This window comes from Ictalurus punctatus, chromosome 7 (genome assembly GCF_001660625.3).
Source record: "Ictalurus punctatus breed USDA103 chromosome 7, Coco_2.0, whole genome shotgun sequence".
Taxonomy (NCBI): Eukaryota; Metazoa; Chordata; class Actinopteri; order Siluriformes; family Ictaluridae; genus Ictalurus; species Ictalurus punctatus.
This window is the reverse complement of record NC_030422.2, coordinates 24,727,600-24,742,984: the sequence shown is the minus strand read 5'-3', so window position 1 is coordinate 24,742,984 and position 15,385 is coordinate 24,727,600. Positions and strand designations below refer to the sequence as shown.

General features: G+C 42.1%; 1 protein-coding gene across 6 annotated transcripts in view; it reads right to left on the bottom strand.

The window, feature by feature from the left end:
- Positions 1-15,385, bottom strand: part of svep1 (sushi, von Willebrand factor type A, EGF and pentraxin domain containing 1) — a 102,138-nt gene that overhangs the window by 41,284 nt on the left and 45,469 nt on the right. For 5 of the 6 annotated variants that reach the window (XM_017472564.3, XM_017472561.3, XM_047156482.2 and 2 more), the window contains 7 exons: positions 11,620-11,778; positions 10,835-11,014; positions 8,636-8,815; positions 6,137-6,331; positions 4,265-4,383; positions 2,592-2,721; positions 2,237-2,344 (listed from right to left, as the gene is read on the bottom strand). In XM_017472564.3, coding sequence (XP_017328053.1) covers positions 2,237-2,344; positions 2,592-2,721; positions 4,265-4,383; positions 6,137-6,331; positions 8,636-8,815; positions 10,835-11,014; positions 11,620-11,778 — 1,071 coding nt within the window. Of the gene's footprint in view, positions 1-2,236; positions 2,345-2,591; positions 2,722-4,264; positions 4,384-6,136; positions 6,332-8,635; positions 8,816-10,834; positions 11,015-11,619; positions 11,779-15,385 lie in introns of those variants that run through there. The other variant, XM_047156485.2, reaches the window with a different exon arrangement.

The following is a 15,385-nucleotide window of genomic DNA, read 5'->3' as shown; positions in this document are numbered from 1 at the left end:
AGTGTGCCAAGTGTTTGGTGAGTAAGCAGGGATAAGGGTTACAGAACTGCTTCAAATTCAGTGCGAGATCTTACATTTTTAATATGATTCATAGTAAAAGAAAAATGGATTCAAGGAATGAAATGTGACAGACTCTGTTGTTACTCTGTATGAAAATCATCAGTGAAGGGGAGCTGAGATGTGGTGCAGAGTGTTTTATTCCTCTTATACCACAACAAGCTTCCTATTCATTTCCTATTTATTACATTTTTTATTTATTAATTAACAACACACCATACTTTTAACCAGTTACATTTAATTTTGTGGACTATCCAAGAAATAAGTTAGTTCCCTCACCAATCACTTCAACAATCTCACCACCAGTCCTTTTTTATTAACTTTGAAGATAAAAAAGTGATGCTTGTCACATTACTCCGAAACTGTGACATGTAAAATCCTCCGTCCTGAAGCCTTTCCTGTAGCGGAAAACTTACTGTCATTTACAAAATGCTGACACTGGGTAAAAAAATTAAATAAACAGCTCTTTAGAGAGAACTTCACCATACAAACTGTGACGTTTTACTTTATTAAGTAACAATGTGTTTTACTATGTTTATTATTAAGCTATTAAGTTTAAGTGCAGGTTGTTACTATAGATACAATATAAATGGTAAATGGTCTGCACTTATATAGTGCTTTTCTAACCTTAGCGCTTTTACAAAACACTTTACACTGTGTCTCATTCACACACACACACACACACACACACACACACACACACACACACACTCACACTCCAATGGTAGCAGAGGTTCCATGCAAGGTGCTAACTTGCCATCGGGAGCAACTTGGGGTTCAGTGTCTTGCCCAAGGACACTTCAGCATTTAGAGTCACGCGGGCCTGGAATTGAACCTCCAACCCTACGATTACTGGACGACCCGCCCTACCACCTGAACCACAGCCGCCCAATAATATAGAATGAGTGAATTAAATAGAAAATGAAACACCTTCAGACTGATTCGTTTTGAGAAATCATTAGCGTTGTGGTTTACACTAAAATAAAAAAAAAAGATGAAAGATTCAGAAAGGTTCCAGTCATGTTTTAGAAACCTTTGAATTACAAACAAAATCCTGTGATGTGTAAAAAGTATAAAATAACTCCTCAGACTGTTCATCCCAGACAAAACTAAAAGTACTCTGTAAACGTTCGACTGGCCCCCTCATACACCTGCTTAACTGATTCGCACTGGCTGTGCGTGAAGCCTTAATAAACAGGACCATGTTAACCCGTGAGTGCAGTCAGTGTGCTGTCTGAGCATCAACAAGCTCCAGCGCTAGAGCCAAATCACCGCTAGAGCTGTGGGCAGTAATAAAATTCCTAATTTTGCACAGTTTCAAGGTTATTTTAGTGATTTCAGAGTGATGCAGACAAAACACAAACACACGATCATGCTTACACATGCATGACTCACATGTGCGCACACACAGTGTTTTCCACAGTACACAGAGAAGCTCCACAGCCATTCCAAACTGTCTGACAAATGTCTGGGAGCAGCGGCTGCTGGATGGTGCCTCTCGCCGCCGCGCTTTCCTAAATATAGCCCAGCATCAGGGTGTGGACTCGGAAAACCACAGAGTGCTATCGTCAGAATAACGTTGATGTGACGTCGACAGATCGCCTCAGAGAAGCCACATTGGGCCAGTTGCACGTGTATGTGTGTGTGTGTGTGTGTGTGTGTGTGTGTGTGTGTGCTGGCATGATTACCATGTTTCATTTAATTTGATGGTTTTAGTTTAATGCTGTAAATGCCTGCTTTAATACAGAGAAACGCTTTGCTGTTTTCCTCTCCTGCATCTAACAAAGCAATACACCCCGACCCTGGCTTATCACTGCCTTGAAATCTCATCTGATAAATTCTCGATGTAGGAAAACGTTTCCTGAATGCCTGCGAATCAGCTGAATCGGTGAATGCAGTAAAATCCTGTAGTGATGGGTCTAGCACACGCTCACAAGGGATTTCAGGAGCTGTCTGATTCACACATGGCCCATGGAAACCTGGTTTCCATAGATTCAGTTCTCACGGCACCGCAGTCGGAATCCTGGCCTTTTCCAACGTGGGCTACATTTTTCCTGGACACTTTGTGTGGATATCTTGCCCTTATTCATTAACTCCATTTCGGTTCCTTAATTTCCATCGATCTCACTCTCACTCTCTCTCTCTCTCTCTCACACGCTCCATTTATGTGGGTGTGTACCTGAATTGTCTGAAAACTGTGGCTCTTCCCAGTAGACAGGCGTCTCCGTGTCTGTGGCCTGGATGGTGGGCGGAGACCGGCACCTGTCAATCAACGGAGGCTCCATATCTAAGGAAATAGAAACATTGTTAGGATTCCAAAATGATTACGGCAACGTCCTGTAAAAAACCGAGGACCAAATAAAGGCAGTCGAGTGCATGCTCTGGGTTCCTTGCACTTCTGCCTAAGATAATAATAATTTAAAAAAACATAGTGAATTCCACTGAAAAAATCAAACAATACATTTTTAATTAAACGGACAGAGACGTCTGGACATGTCCAGTGCATTATAAATAAGTTGGAAAGCAGGACACACCGATAACAGTGACAGTGAAGGAGCAGTTGGCCTTGTTCCCAGCAGGATCAGTAGCTGTGTACGTGATGACTTCTGTGCCAATTGGGAAAGGCTGGGCAGGGCTAAGAATGGGTGTGACCTGGACAACAACCTGAGAAATGAACCAGAGTACATATTTATTATACTTTATACCAGAGCAATGTCTCAAATCTGAACGTGTCTGAAGTCTGAAGTCTGAACAGCAGCACTGGCAGCTGCAATCCGGCTGTAATCAATCTCACAGGTTTATATTAGTACACTCACTCTAATATGATATTGTTTCTACAGGAGCACCTACTTGACTAGGACATGTGGTGGGCAAGCTGCATCATCAATCAGAGTTAAAGGTTTTCTGACATGGGAATGCCATGAAGATGGAGGATCTTTGCTTTTTGGCGGATTCTCAATATTTTTTCTGCTTAATTAACTTTAATTGAAAGTAAGGAATTAAATGTTTATAGCTGCTATAACAAAAGTGATAACACGAGCTAGCTAAGTTCACAGATGCTTCACAATAAAAGATTAAAAAGTATGATTTAAAAAAAAAAAAAAAGATTCAGCAAAGGTTTTGCTTTAGGGGGTAAGTTTGGGAATCTGCTCTCAGGATATTGTGAAATATTTTGGAGATCAAGTTGCTTCCATTTACAGGCAATTATTTGCAGGCCATTGTCCTGATGGTGAAACCGGGGTTGGAGTGTCCAGATTTAAACTCTCGACCTTCTGAGCTGTAACCGCTGAGCAGCAACTGTAGAACTTCATTAATATAAATAGTTCTTCAGTTTTGCTGTGAGATGGTCTAAGTTTCAGTGATCTGTTAACAGTTTAAAATGATGTGTTAGAGCTATTTTGGTTCTGTCATTCCAGGTGAGTAATATGATATTTTTTTGCTAATGGATACTGACATTCTTATGAAGGCGTTAAGACCTTTCAGTGTTGGTGACGTAAACATGAACACTATAATAGGCATGTGGGATGCTGAGGTCAAGGATCTCTGATAGCTTGCCCACAAGCTCCAAGTAAGAACTCTTACTGGATGTAAGAGCAAAGCCAGAACGCTTGACAGTAATTATCTGTTAAGGCTAGTCGTTCAGGATTCTCCAGTTTGTCTCTGTAAAAAGGACTTTGTTTTTTTAGAGCAATAAATAATCATTACCGTATGGTCGAAACTGACATGACTGGATTTACCGAACCAAAAAGTGGACAGATTTACGTCATGTCTTGAGCTCGATTAAAGAGCACACGAAGGAGCGGCGCAGATTACTGACATTTCAGCGAGGGAATCTGAGTCAGTGCCATGGACCAGGTCACATGTAGGTCTCTAAAATATCATTGTTAACGTTGCTAAGTTTCTATGATAATTCAGACTGTAAAAAACAAAACAAAAAAAAACATGAAGAACCTTTCAGCACTGCTTAACTGGATCCCGTTCAGACATTTCCAGCCATAGCCAATTAGGAAGGCTTATTGTTTCAATTCTGTAAGGGTTTGCAAAATGAGCGTCTGTTATAATAACATGGGATAAAAGCTGGTTCCACTACACCCTCTAAACTCTACATGAAGGATCAGATTGCTCTTGTTTCTTGTGATGTGTGTATCTGAGGAGAAACTAAAGTTCAAAAGACTAAACGAGAAAAGAAAAGTCAAATAAAAGTTACCTCATCTCCGGAGTTATCTCTCAGCACTGGTGCGCTCAGAGTGACATTGGAGGAGCCCTGATGCTTGTTGGTCTGTGTGACAATGTTCTCAGGACACTGAATCCATGGAGGCTCTGCATCTATGAGAATTATAACAAACCCCAAATAAAACAATAAGAATGCGAAAATAAACCTCGGATGATTTGGAAGTAATGGTGGGCTGAAAATAAATGTTACCATCAACTCAAAACTGAGGAAATGAGTGCATTTAATATGTTGGTAACGATTAAGCACAAATCCTTCCATCTGAAAAATAGTTCTACAGTGACTCAGAAAGCACGCGTTTTACACAACTGAAGCTAAATTCGCAAACACATCTGAACAGAAGAATTCATGAAGTTCCACAAAAAATGTTATTCATAAATGAATACTGATGTCCCAAAAGCTGTTTTTTTAAAAAAAATTTTTTTTAACTTAAATTAGAAGTTAAATACTTTGGGTTAGAGCAATACACTTTATCATAAAAGCATCTCGCTGGGTCTGAGCCAGAATCAAACATGGAAAACACACATAAATATGTGTACTAACACAAAGACACACGCACACGCACACGCGCACACACACACGCATGCATGCATGCATTCACAGTGGAGCATGTAACCCTTTTCTTCCCCTGGTCCAACTGAATAAATGTGCAGATGGAGAGGGCATCTTAGTGATAGAAAGCAGAAGCCATCAATTCTATTCAGATTCTGCCTGGGCTCAGTCAGGCCACGTCAGGCCCTGCTCACTGGAATCCTTTAGTTTTTGCACGCATGGTGTTTGAGGAGTTTCCATTAAGCCTGCTGGGCATTACATGGAGAGTTCAGCTGGGTGTTGTAGCATTAAAAAAGACCACCTGCTGAACCAGACATCCCTTCTGCACACATCTGCACACATCTGCACTCATCTGCACACATCTGCACTCATCTGCACGCTTGTGATGCCACATTTCATACCTTACAGACAACTACCAGTGTCTCTCCCCCTCTCTCTCTCCCCCATTCTCTCTCTCTCTCACTCACTATCTCCCCCCCCCTCTCTCTCTCTCTCTCACACACTCACTCTCGCTCTCACTCACTCTCTCTCTCTCTCACTCCCTCACTCTCTCTCACTCACTCACTCACTCTCTCCCCTTCTCTTTCACTCACTCTCTCTCACTCTGTCTCTCACTCACTCTCTCTCTCTCACTCTCTCTCTCACTCTCTCCCCTTCTCTCTCACTCACTCTCTCTCACTCTGTCTCTCACTCACTCTCTCTCTCTCACTCTCTCTCTCACTCTCTCCCCTTCTCTCTCACTCACTCTCTCTCACTCTGTCTCTCACTCACTCTCTCTCTCTCACTCTCTCTCTCACTCTCTCACTCACTCTCTCCCCTTCTCTCTCACTCACTCTCTCTCACTCTGTCTCTCACTCTCTCTCTCTCACTCTCTCTCACTCTCTCACTCACTCACTCTCTCCCCCTCTCTCTCACTCACTCTCTCCCACTCTCTCTCTCACTCACTCTCTCTTTCCCACTCTCTTTCTCACTCACTCTCTCTCACTCTCTCTCTCACTCACTCTTTCTCTCCCTCTTTCTCTTTCTCACTCTCTCTCTCACTCTCTCTCACTTTCTAACTCACTCTCTCACTCTTTATCACTCACTCTCTCACGCTCTCTCACTCTCTCTCACTATCTTACTCTCTCTCAGTCTCTCTCTCACTCTCTCACTCTCTTTCTCTCTCACTCTCTCTCACTCACTCTCTCTCTCACTCTCTTTTTCACTCACTCTCTCTCACTCTCTCTCACTCTCTCTCACTCTCTCTCACTCTCTCTCTCGCTCTCACTCTCTCCCTCACACACACAGTTCTGGTACCTGCACAGGTGACTTTATGTATATTGTTACTCCAGTCTCCACTTGGCAGGCAGCGCACCTCTGGATTACCCAGGAGACGATAACCACGGCGACAAGAAAATCTGCACACAGCTCCACTCCGCATTGCTCTTTTTCCACAGGCAGGAGGTGACAGACGGACCTGCTCCGAGGTTACCATGGGGGAACAACGCACCTCTGAAAGGGGACAACATAAAGAATTGAGAGTTGGTGTGAGGACAGACACCTTATCAGAGTAACAGATCAGGAATCAATGAATTTTATTTCTCATTATTTCTGTTTCAGATACTTAATCAAAGTTATAACTCCAAGCACTTGATATTATGTTACCATGTTCAATTTTCCTTATGACAGTGATCATAACGGTTTAGGGTAGGCCTATTTTGGCTCGACTAAATGAAGAAAAATAAATGACGCAGCTTTTAAAATTCCTTTAATTTGTCTGGAGCCCATCAAACACAGGAGGAATGTCAGGCAGCAGAGTTAGAGGCCCAGAAAGGAATGATTTAATTTTCGATTAAAAGAACAACATGATGCTCTTTGATATGTAAGCATAACATGAGTAATGGTAGCCTTTAGAAAGTGGTTGGTTAAATCTAACTAAATGTTATTAGATAAATATTATAAATATTGTGATAATAGTATTTTAATTAATGAACTGATTAACCATTTCATGTATGAAGATAACTGGCCTAATTCTGTACCACGGCGACTCTTATAAAACATTTATATTTAGGGTGTGATAATGCTCTTATAAAGCTGGAGACATAGTTTCCATAATATTAGTTTAGGAGCGAGCGAGAGAGAGAGAGAGAGAGAGAGAGAGAGAGAGAGAGAGAGAGAGAGAGAGAGTTTCCCCACATTACAGAAACATGGGGTTTCTGCATTCTTGGACACAGTGGTAGAAAAGCCACACACACACAGTCAGTGAGAAGACTTCACCCCGAACAACATCTCTCTTTGGAGCCTGCTGCACAGGCTTGGCTATGGTTTCAGCAGACATACTGGGAGACTGGACGCAGTACAACTGACAGCACAAACACAGAGCGAAACGCTCTGGAGCTCTTCATGCCCTTTGCTTACATTACACATGCACCTATATAGAAGAGCAAATAACAGCAACCACAAGGTTAGCCACTAGTGTGACATGGACGTCTGCTGTAGGACCAGTCTGATGGAGAGAAATGGGGAGAGCTGGAGAAATGGAAAGTGATAAACAGCAGCTAGTGAGGTTTGGCTGGCTGGCTCAGCAGATGTCTGGAGCTTAAACGGAGCGCAGTGAGTCATGGGAGGCAGAGCACAGACAAGCCAGAGAGTTGCAGACAAGCCCTGGCCATGGAAGCTCTGTAGGGTTTGTCTTGTGGTTGAGGCTAATCTACAGCACATGCTACAGCCCACAGCTGAGGTGAGATTCCTGAGTGCAAGAGAGACACAGAGACAGCGTCAAGCCTAGGTGCTTAGTTCACGAACAGTGTTTTTCCACGTTCGAAAACAAGAACTGAAACCAGTGGTTCTTTGGGGGGTTTAGTTTGTTTCCCACAAAATTGAGACATGACAGCAAAAACAATGGAACTGTCATCATCGAAGAAGATACACATCGGTTAATAAACTCACATCAGCTGCGTTCAAGTAAAAATAATTTGACACTTTGGTGTCCAACAAAGCCTAGTCCTGGTACGCGTGGTGAAATGCTATAGCACTGTCATGCAGCTGACAAACAAATCTTCCTCTCCTTACGCTCATCAGAGACTCTCAGCATGTCTCTCATCATGGATCACAGCTCATCAGCAACTAAATCCTAAAACCTACACTAACCCAGCAACAGCTTTATCGTGCTGACTCCATTGCGAACTCCGTGATTACTCCTTCTGAATAAACGTTTGGTGTGCTGTTAGATCACTGAACGATGGGAGGACGGCCGCTCAGGCGCTTGTTCACCCTCTCCAGACTCGACTACTGAAACACACTCCTGGTTGCTCAGCCTGAGCTCACCCATGTCACCCTTCCTGTACCAGCTGCATTACATTTAAAACCACGATCCTTGCCGAGAAAATAATTTTTTTAAAAATGGACCAGCCCATCAAACCCTGACCCCTCCGTTCAGCTCTTCGGGCCCAACTCTTCAGGCCTACCTCCCATCAAGATGCAAGAAGGACAAGCATCAACACTCTTTTCTGTATAGACCTCCATGTGGTGGAACTAACTTCCCCATGCATGTTTATAACAAGCACTTGAACAAATTAACACAAATTACATACTTAAAAAAAAAAAGTTGGTTTCTTTAGACTCTTAACAAGTTGTACTAATATAAAGATTTGTTTTCCAAGTAAATAATGAAGCATTCCTGTGCTTTGAATTCACATGAGTGTCTGCCAAATGCCATAAACTTAAATGTCAAACTACTACTACTACTCTGCACCACTGACACAAATGTCTTTCTCACACACACACACACACACCCACACGTGATTGTTAGCTTACCCACACACCGAGGTGGAGGGCTGCTCCACTGTAAGCTTGGCAGGCAGGTGAGTTTGGCTTTGCCCTCCAGCCTGTAGCCTTTCTGACAGCGCACTGCACACTCGAGCCGAGCGGAGGAGTCGCCGTTGCTACAATTCAGCTGTCCATGTTGTGGAGTGGACAGAGCTGGACAGGAACGCACTGCATAGAACACACACACACACACACACACACACACGTCAATTCCTTGTGATGTATTAGTGTTATAACGTTGAAATGTATCGAGGTCCTCAGCAATTACTCCAACGTTCGTATTTAGTTTCTATTCACTCTGTTTCTTGGCTATCTTTCCAGATTTTAGCTTATTTGTAGATACTTAGTTAGTATTGCGTTCAGCTCCTTTAACAGCTTGGATTGCATTGTGTCTCATTTACCAGTCATTTTGCATAAAAATGTCAGTCTAATGAATGAATTTATATGTAAATTTACGTGCAGCGTAATAACTCAATGTCAGAAGAACAATACAGAGCGGAAGATGTGAGAAGCAGGATCGAATCACAAAAAAGGAAAATTAGAGTGAAGACAGGAAGTGAGTATGTGAGAGCAGTAAAGCTAGTAAGAGTCTGTGACTGCGGCTTAGAGACATGCCGTTTCTTTTTATACTGAGAATAGTGGTGTACCAAGCGCTGAGGTTCTGAAAAATAAAAGCTAATTATTACACACACACACACACGCACTGGTCTGAGATACACTATATAGCCAAAAGTTTGTGGACACGTGACCATCACACTTATATGGGCTTGCTGAACATCCCAGTCCAGATTTAGTCCTCCTTTGTTGTTATAATAGCCTCCACTCTTCTGGGAAGGCTTTCCACTAGATTTTAGAGAATGGCTCAAGGGGATTTGTGCTCACTGTGATGCTGGGACAGGTTTGCGGTCTCTTAGCTCCAGTGAAGGGAAATTGTAATGCTACAGCATACAAAAACATTCTATACAATTGTGTGCTTCAAACTTCCTCCTGTTGACCATAGAGTGCATGTACATTTGTTTATAATAACACAGAATTGTGCTGTTCTTTAGAGACATCATCTACTACTCATCTCCATCTTGCATTTTATTTTTTGTTCTCAAACTTATCGCCTATTTTTTATGTTTGTTTTTGTTGTTGTTCATGTGTAATTATATACTGTATCAATATTGTCTATTTTATTATGTGCGTGTCTGTTTTCTGCTTTAGTGTCGCCACCTCACAGCTTTGGGGTTCATGGTTCGATCCTGAGCTCATGGGACCGTCTGTGTGGAGTGTTTTCTCTGTAAGTTCCCTCACAGTTCTCGGGTTTATTCCGACCTCCCGAAACATGCTGCTATGCGGACCGGCTGGTCTGTATTTCCCCTTTTGTGTGCTAGACTGTATGAATGTGTGTATGGTGCATGAGCCTGACCAGGATAAAGCGGTTACAGAAAATGATTGAGTGAATGTTCCGATTTCTTTCCTGTGTTGTTTCCTTCCTTTCCTTGGTGTGGATTTAATGCTGCATAAAACATGTAACTTTATCTATTACTAACAAAGGCTGTATAGTACTCAGAAGACATGGACCGGTGGGGGGTGGGGGGGTGGGGGTAATTAAAAACACTGCACTTTCAGTGGTATATTGTGTGTGTGTGTGTGTGTGTATGTGTGTGTGTGTGTTAGTGTAACAGTTGGTAGTTTTTTAAGAATAAATAAAAAGCAGACTATGGAGCTTCTATGGCCATACACACACACAGAGAGAGAGAGAGAGAGAGAGAGAGAGAGAGAGAGAGAGAGAGAGAGAGAGAAAAGAGTTGTAGACTTCCTTCATATAATAAAACATATGGGAGCTACAGGGACTGTGAGCTTCCCACTGTGCAAGAATCAAACATAAAAACAATAAGTTCTCCTACAGGGACTTAAAATAATAAGAGAGAGATAAAAAGACTAAAAGGGATCCCCCTGACTGGCACCTGCTGTACAATTTCTGCCCATTACACACATTAATGTAAGCATCACGTTTAAAGAAATATTCATATATCTTTGTCTTAATATTGGAGTCTAATTTATAGACACTATTTAGTCAAAAATCTAAAAGAAAATATGAGCAAGGGAATATATTGGGGAATATATCTGGTTCAATCTGGAGCCTATCCACTCAGTACATGTAGTAATCCATCATGTGTGTGTTTGAGTCTTCAGCCTCACCTGTGCAGGTGGGTGGAGCTCCAGACCAGGTGCCGTCCGCTTGGCACAATCTGATGCTGCTCCCTTGCAGCTCAAAGCCTGGTAGACAACGCACACCACACGCGGAGTTATACTGGTTATTACACATGCTCTGGATGAAGAAGCCATTCTGTGGAGGAGAGAGAACTGCACACACCACCGCTACAGAGAGAGAGAAAAAACAAAGCAACACATGGACAGTCATGTTACACTTACAATCACTAGTCACATGACTGTGGGTCAAAAACAACGGGCTTTAAAATGAAAACATTGCTGGCATCTGGGCTTCAGATATCAGTGCAGTTGTACTGGAATAGTGTCTCGTTATAGTTTTGAATGCAGAAGAACTGCCAGTTCCATACTCGTATAAGAAGTGGGTACAGCAAATACAGTTTACAAAGGGTAAGATGACATGTGGGCACTTTATAGGAGATTTCTCAGTACTTCATGAATGTGCTGTTAGTAAAAAATTAAACAGAAGTTTCAACAATAAAATGACAGCTACAACAATAAAGTTACAGATACAGATCAAACCACAGTGGTACTACTCATGTCGAAATTTTTTAAAAATAAAACAAAAAAAAGTTTGTCATTTCACTGGTTTTGTCTAAATGGTCTATTATTGCTTTACAACATATTTATGCAATACTTATGAATATGTTATGAAGGCCCTATGAACCAAGCCGAAATTACATGTCATCGTTTACTTAATAAATTTTAATAATTTGCTGTCATCATCATCATCATCATCATCATGAGCTGTGTACCTTGGCAGGTGTGATTGTGCCGTGTGTATCCCTCATTACACACACAGTCAGACATAGAAGTGCTGCCAGGCCTGGAGGTGTGCTGAGGGTCTGGACACGACAAGCATGTCCCCACACCCCCTGGTACTGCCTCGGGCTTGTATGTCCCTGGTGGGCATGCTGCACACACAGACACACACACAGAGGAGAGTGAGAGAGAGAGAGAGAGAGAGAGAGAGAGAGAGAGAGAGAGAGAGAGAGAGAGAGAGAGAGAGAGAGAGAAAGAGAGAGAGAGAGAGAGAGAGAGAGAGAGAGAGAGAGAGAGAGGGAGAGAGAAAGAGAGAGAGAGAAAGAGAGAGAGAGAGAGAGAGAGAGGGAGAGAGAATAGGTCAGGGGTCATCATCATTTTGAAATGCGATGTTTTTCATTAGGCATACAAAAGTTGAAGTGCGTTTTGGGGGTTATGACATGAATGCAAGTTTGTGTCCCAATGAAACATCACTAGGCGACTACAGTATTTTTTCCCATAGCGTGAGGCCAGACACTGGTGTCGGATGAGGAGGCCGACATGTTTTCTTTACACCAGAGCACAGCGAATTCACAAAAGTAGGGCCATTATTTTATTAACTGAACAACTCAATATAGCAAATTAAAAGCATGATGAAATAACCTACTTCCCACACTTACATTATACTTTCATGACCTCGTTATAATAAAAGAGGATGTGCTGGATCAAGTGCCTTTTTATAAGCTGATGAATAATTAGTGTGGAGGCCCGGTTATTAAACTGGATCCAAACGTGATTAATGTGATGATAACATTTATGGCTTTTCATGCACAAATATATTGGCAGTATACTAGACTCATTTATTTACATGCTTGCTATGTTCTCATTCTTATATCATTTTATTAGTGTATTTAATTTTTAAAATTTCATTTATCTAGTGTATTACATTTGGCATCAAAGAGGCTAAAAGATGTCAAAATGTCTACTTCTTCAGTCTTCATTTTCTATCCCTGATTTTTTCCCAGCTTTTTTTCAGGTGGTCTACACACTATTGAAAAAACCTCTCTCCGACATTTCTTCTTCAACCTCAGAGCTGCATACAGCTCATTTTAATCATCGGAAAGCCAAGAAAAGGAACTTAAACATGTGCGTGAAAACGATCTGAATTAACGTAGAACTTTCCTCGCGTAAACACTAACATGACTGTTGCACCCGATTTTCCAACTCTGAATACTATGAGGCAGCATGTGGTAAGAGAATTTGTGAGCGCTGGAACAGATTTTCTTCAATAGCTGAAATTCTGGTAACCACCGCTAAATTACCCAAAGTCTACAGCTTCCCTGAGGTTCTGCAGATCACTGCATTGACTATATCGTTGTTTATTTACTGGAAAGTGATGGATAAATCACCAAGAATTTGGTGTCTCTTTGTAAAACTGTTCACATCTGTTAACGCAAAAACACAATCAAAGGCATGTTTTATAAGTACAAATGGAAATGACTCGACTTTGTGTCATAGTCAAAGTGCAGGAAGCTTTGGTTTGTCCAATTAGTGTGAAAATGAAGCGAAGCCCCGAATGAGCCTTGTGCTACGATTCAAAATTTCAGATTCACATTTCTACTTCAAATTTTCTATTTAATACTAATACGAATTTCAACACCAAATATCAGCCATACGACTATATAGTCGAGGAGTCACATCTCCATGCCAACATGCACATCCACTCCATCTAAACACCATTGTCACGATTTAGAGATGGAGACAGATGGCTATATACACGAGTGCTCGTTAACTAGAATGTGATTCAGGTACAGGTGGTCATGCGACTGATGTAGTGAGGCGCAGTGGCTGCTGGGAACTTTAGTTCAGAGTTCCTTCTCTGATACATGACAACCATCAATATTCATCACACTAATCTCCATCTTTTCAGAATCTATCCGGATCTCATACTTCTAATTTGTTCTGTTTTCTAGTTTTGGACTATAATTCTGTATAGAATGTATAAAGAAGGAAACAGAGGGGATTGTGCATTGGGTTGAGTTTTAACAGCTGGGTGGTTTAAATGTTATAAAGGCTAGAGACACTCTGGGGCCCAGAGAGTGTTCACACATGGACAGAGAGACACAAAAACTCAGAGAAAGGGCGACAAACGGACAGACGAAGACAGAAAGAGACAAAGAGAGCCACGGACTGTTGAATAGGACACGAATCGAGTAATTGTGTGTTCTACAAGGAAAAAGAGGGGGACAGATGGGAGAAAAGTGTGTGAGTGGCAGAGAGACAGATATACTGCCAAAGCAAAAGACAGATAATGAAAAAAGTGTGTGCATGCAAGTGTAAAAAAAAAAAGAGAGACAGATGGAGACAGGGTGGGACGGAAAAGACAGAGATATGAAAGAATGGAAAGCAGGAAGGAGGATGATAGATTACCATATAAAAAATCTACAGAAAAGTACAACTCAGGAGGAACATGAAACAAGAATGTATGTCTCCTTATAACAACTTAACTGACGTGGGAGTGAGCAACGTTTCGGTTCAAACGGTTTACACCATACACACACACCGATCACAGTTCGACATTTCAGAAAGCCCAGGAAAGGCCAAACAGTGTGTTTATTGCAGGATCAACAGCGTTGACTTTCTGTATACTGACAGTAGCACGAGAACATTTGACAGAAATATATCCGAAAGCCATTTTTTTATTGCTAACTATAAGATATTTCCTCCTCTTTCATCCTTTCGGCTTGCTTAAATCGAGGCAGGAACTCCTGGCCGAACTTATCTGCACTAATGACACAGGAACCAGGTCCCAGATGAGTCTTTAAGAATAGCCCTGGTGCTAATTACAATCTGAATCACTGCACAGCAGCTGTGTGTCACATAACTCTGTGGTAATGAGCTTCAATCCCTGTTTTCCTCCCGGAAACCCATAACTGGTAAAGAAACAGAGAGCAGAATGTCGACCAGTGGCAGTGCATTCCCCACTTACAGCCCTCGGACGGAAGAAAGAGAAAAGAGCAGGGGAAAAGAAGTAAAGTGTGTTAATAGGCCCCCAGTGTGTCAAACGCTCGAGCAAGTGTGCACTTCCTCGGTTGTAAAAGCTGAACTCTAGCTGAAGGCTATGTACGTACTTCCCAAAAGGGGCTACGCTTCATCTGGACTATCTCCTCATGGGAATCCTCTATTTGGCACATCTTCATGCATACCAGACCAGAATGATGAGCTCCTCTCAGTGTATTTTTTTTTTTTCCATATCGTCAGGAATAATTCTCTCCGCCTCTGCTCGCAGACAGCCGTGCAGGCCAGACGGGGTTAATCACAAGAGACCCTGGACCTCTGCAAATGCAGCCGAAACCCACAGTTGAAAGTGAAGGAAGCAAGCAAATTGGATCCAGAAAGGCAGTTTCACACATCTACCCCAGTGAGCACGCAGGCAAGCGAGAGATCGAGCGAGCGAGCCCTGCTGCTGACACCTGCAAAATCACACGCCTGTTTCTCATCCTGGTGCCATGTTATTCTACCGCTAGCACAGTCTCAATGCTAGGCTGCCATTCAAACAGCAGCGAATGCATCAGTATAATACCACCAGTGAGGAAGGCCACTTTATTTCTCATTTCCTGTACTTTGCGCTCCATAGTGCTTGGAAAATAAACAATATTACTAATGACAACTAGGAAAGTATAAGTTCTTGTGAAATCAGTGTAATTACACTGGGCTACAGATCAAGAGCTATCCAACAGCATCTGCTTAAAGGTGCGGTCGATAATTTTGAAACTCAAA